Source organism: Chaetura pelagica, unplaced genomic scaffold (assembly GCF_000747805.2).
Source record: "Chaetura pelagica isolate M959 unplaced genomic scaffold, ChaPel_1.0 scaffold828, whole genome shotgun sequence".
In the NCBI taxonomy this organism is placed as follows: Eukaryota; Metazoa; Chordata; class Aves; order Apodiformes; family Apodidae; genus Chaetura; species Chaetura pelagica.
In genome coordinates, this window is record NW_009954195.1 from 112,738 (window position 1) to 115,004 (window position 2,267).

The 2,267-nt window shown below is 63.2% G+C and overlaps 2 protein-coding genes across 2 annotated transcripts in view; one reads left to right on the forward strand and one right to left on the reverse strand.

The window, feature by feature from the left end:
- SHARPIN (SHANK-associated RH domain interactor) overlaps positions 1-424 on the forward strand; it is a 33,422-nt gene extending 32,998 nt beyond the window's left edge. Inside the window, exon 14 of the mRNA XM_010003150.1 lies at positions 344-424. Within this exon, the coding sequence (XP_010001452.1) occupies positions 344-424 (81 nt within the window). The remainder of the gene's footprint in view (positions 1-343) is intronic.
- Positions 425-1,140: 716 nt separating this feature from the next.
- Positions 1,141-2,267, reverse strand: part of LOC104393641 (cytochrome c1, heme protein, mitochondrial) — a 4,112-nt gene continuing 2,985 nt past the window's right edge. The window contains exons 2-6 of the mRNA XM_010003151.1: positions 2,048-2,174; positions 1,814-1,971; positions 1,540-1,700; positions 1,356-1,456; positions 1,141-1,245 (exon numbers count right to left, since the gene is read on the reverse strand). Of these exons, the coding sequence (XP_010001453.1) occupies positions 1,141-1,245; positions 1,356-1,456; positions 1,540-1,700; positions 1,814-1,971; positions 2,048-2,174 (652 nt within the window). The remainder of the gene's footprint in view (positions 1,246-1,355; positions 1,457-1,539; positions 1,701-1,813; positions 1,972-2,047; positions 2,175-2,267) is intronic.

Below are 2,267 nucleotides of genomic sequence, written 5' to 3' on the forward strand. Positions count from 1 at the left end.
AATCATTGTCCAGAAGAAGGCCGGATGCGACTGGATCCGCTGCACTGTCTGCCAGACCGAGATCTGCTGGGTGACCAAGGGGCCACGCTGGGGGCCCGGGGTGAGCTGGCCAAGGGGGGCAGGAGGGATCCCTCAGTTCCCACAGGAAGGGGGGGGGGGAAACAGATGGGGTTGGGGTGAGCCATCTTGGGGGGGGGAGGAGGGGCACAAGAGGGATTCCCTGATCCCCAGAGGCAGGGTGGAGAATGGGTGGCCCTGCAGGACCAAGCTCTGGCTTGGTCCTGCAGCAGCATAGCTGGCCCCGAGGTGATCTCCCACCTTGACCATGCTCTTCCATCCCCAGGGTCCTGGGGACACCAGTGGTGGATGTCGCTGCAATGTCAATGGGCAGAGGTGCCACCCCCGCTGCCAGAACTGCCACTGAGTCCCAGATTGGCCCAGGGTCCAGGACACACTGGAAGCAAACAGGGCTGGGAGCCCCTCACCAAGGGCTGGCCCAGCCAGGATCAGTGCCAGCCCTGCAGCCGGAGCACAGCCTGGAGCTGTTTGTGCATCTCTCACCAGGGAGAGCCACGTGAAGCAGCCAGGGAAGGAGAGGATGGACATGGGGCCAGAAGATGCGGTGGAGCCCAATGCCAGGATGTGGGGGGGGGCTCTGCCAGTAGTGGAGCCCCAGCAGTGAAGAGCAGCATGGTCCACAATGCTGCGTGTCCCAATAAAGCCACCCGTGTGCCCCAGCCATGCTACCCACGCTGCTGAGATGTGCCCTTACAATGGGGAGAGTGGGGTCAGTCCTGGTATGAGCCCACTAGATGCTGCTGAGGGACTGCAGCAGAGCCCCCAACCCCCCCACAGCCAGACACCACAGCACACACAGACCCCCCTGCTAAACCCCCACCACAGGCAGACATCACGGTATGGGTAGACCACACCATACTTTCGCCTGAAACACCGAGATTTTATTTCCATGCCCCCAGCCCCTCCAAACACAGGTGCCAGCAGCCAGGGGGGCTGAGGATGATGTTAAATAAGGAGCCATAGTGGGGGCAGGCACTGAGGGCTGTGCCCCCCACCACAGCCCAGGGGTTGTGCGTGGCCCAGGCATTGCTGCTGGGGTGGGGGGCACCCCACTGCCCCCCCCTATTTGGGGGGCCGGTAAACCATTTTCCTGCTCTTCAGTACAGACCATTTGTGGCGTTTCAAGTAGAAGAGAAGGGAGGTCAGGAGCCCCGAGATCATCAACATCTGGGGGGGGAGAAGGAGTCAAGCTCTATCCCACCAAGCACCCCCCTGCCAGTGTGGGGCCGTGTGCAGTGTGGGGGGCAGTTTGGGGTCCCCCCCGGGTCAGCACCCACCTTCAAGCCCATCCGTTTGCGGTGGTCGTGCTCTGGCTCCGCTGCCCACCGCAGGAAGGTGCAGATGTCCTTGGCAATCTGTGACATGGTGGCTGGGGTGCCTGGGCAGGACAAAGGGGGACTGAGCACCCGGGAACCAGCACCCCTGTGGACTGGCACCGTGTCGGCCCTTGTCCCTTCTTACCATCATCAAACTCCAGGATTTCATTGTAGATGGGGGGGGCCATGCCAATGGCCTGGCCCGGGAAGTAGGGGTTGTAATGCAGCCCCTCCCGCACCGTCACACCGGCCGGGGGGTCACAGTAGCCAGTGAGGAGGGAGAACACATAATCCTCGCCCCCATGCCTGTGGAGGGAACCAGCCAGGCACTCAGACACCCTTGGAGCAGCGGGGCCAGGGACCCTGAGTGCCACATGGGTCCGACACCCTCCAATCGCCCCCTCTCCCATGCGTGTTACCGGGCATTGACGATGTAGCTGAGGTCGGGGGGCAGCGCCCCATTGTTAGCAGCTCGTGCTGCTTCGGCGTTGGGGTAGGGCTTGGGGAAATAGTCAGAGATCTTGCCGGGCCGCATGAACATCTCCCCGTTCTCATCTGGGCCGTCCTGCACCTCCACCTGCGTGGGGAGAAGAGCCCTGAGCTGGGGCCCCAGGACACGGTGATGGTGGTGGGACCGTCCCGGTGGGCCTCACCTCCTCGGCCAGAGCCTTGGCCTCCTCCTCCGTGTGGGTGACGCCGATGAGGTTGCGGAAGGCCAGGTACTCCATGCTGTGGCAGGCGGAGCAGACCTGCTTGTACACCTGGAATCCACGCCGCAGGCTGCAAGAAGAGGAGGTGGTGACCTCCCTGTCCCCCTTCCAAGGCTTCCCATGGCCCCATCACCCTGTCCCGGTACCTGCCATGGTCGAGCGC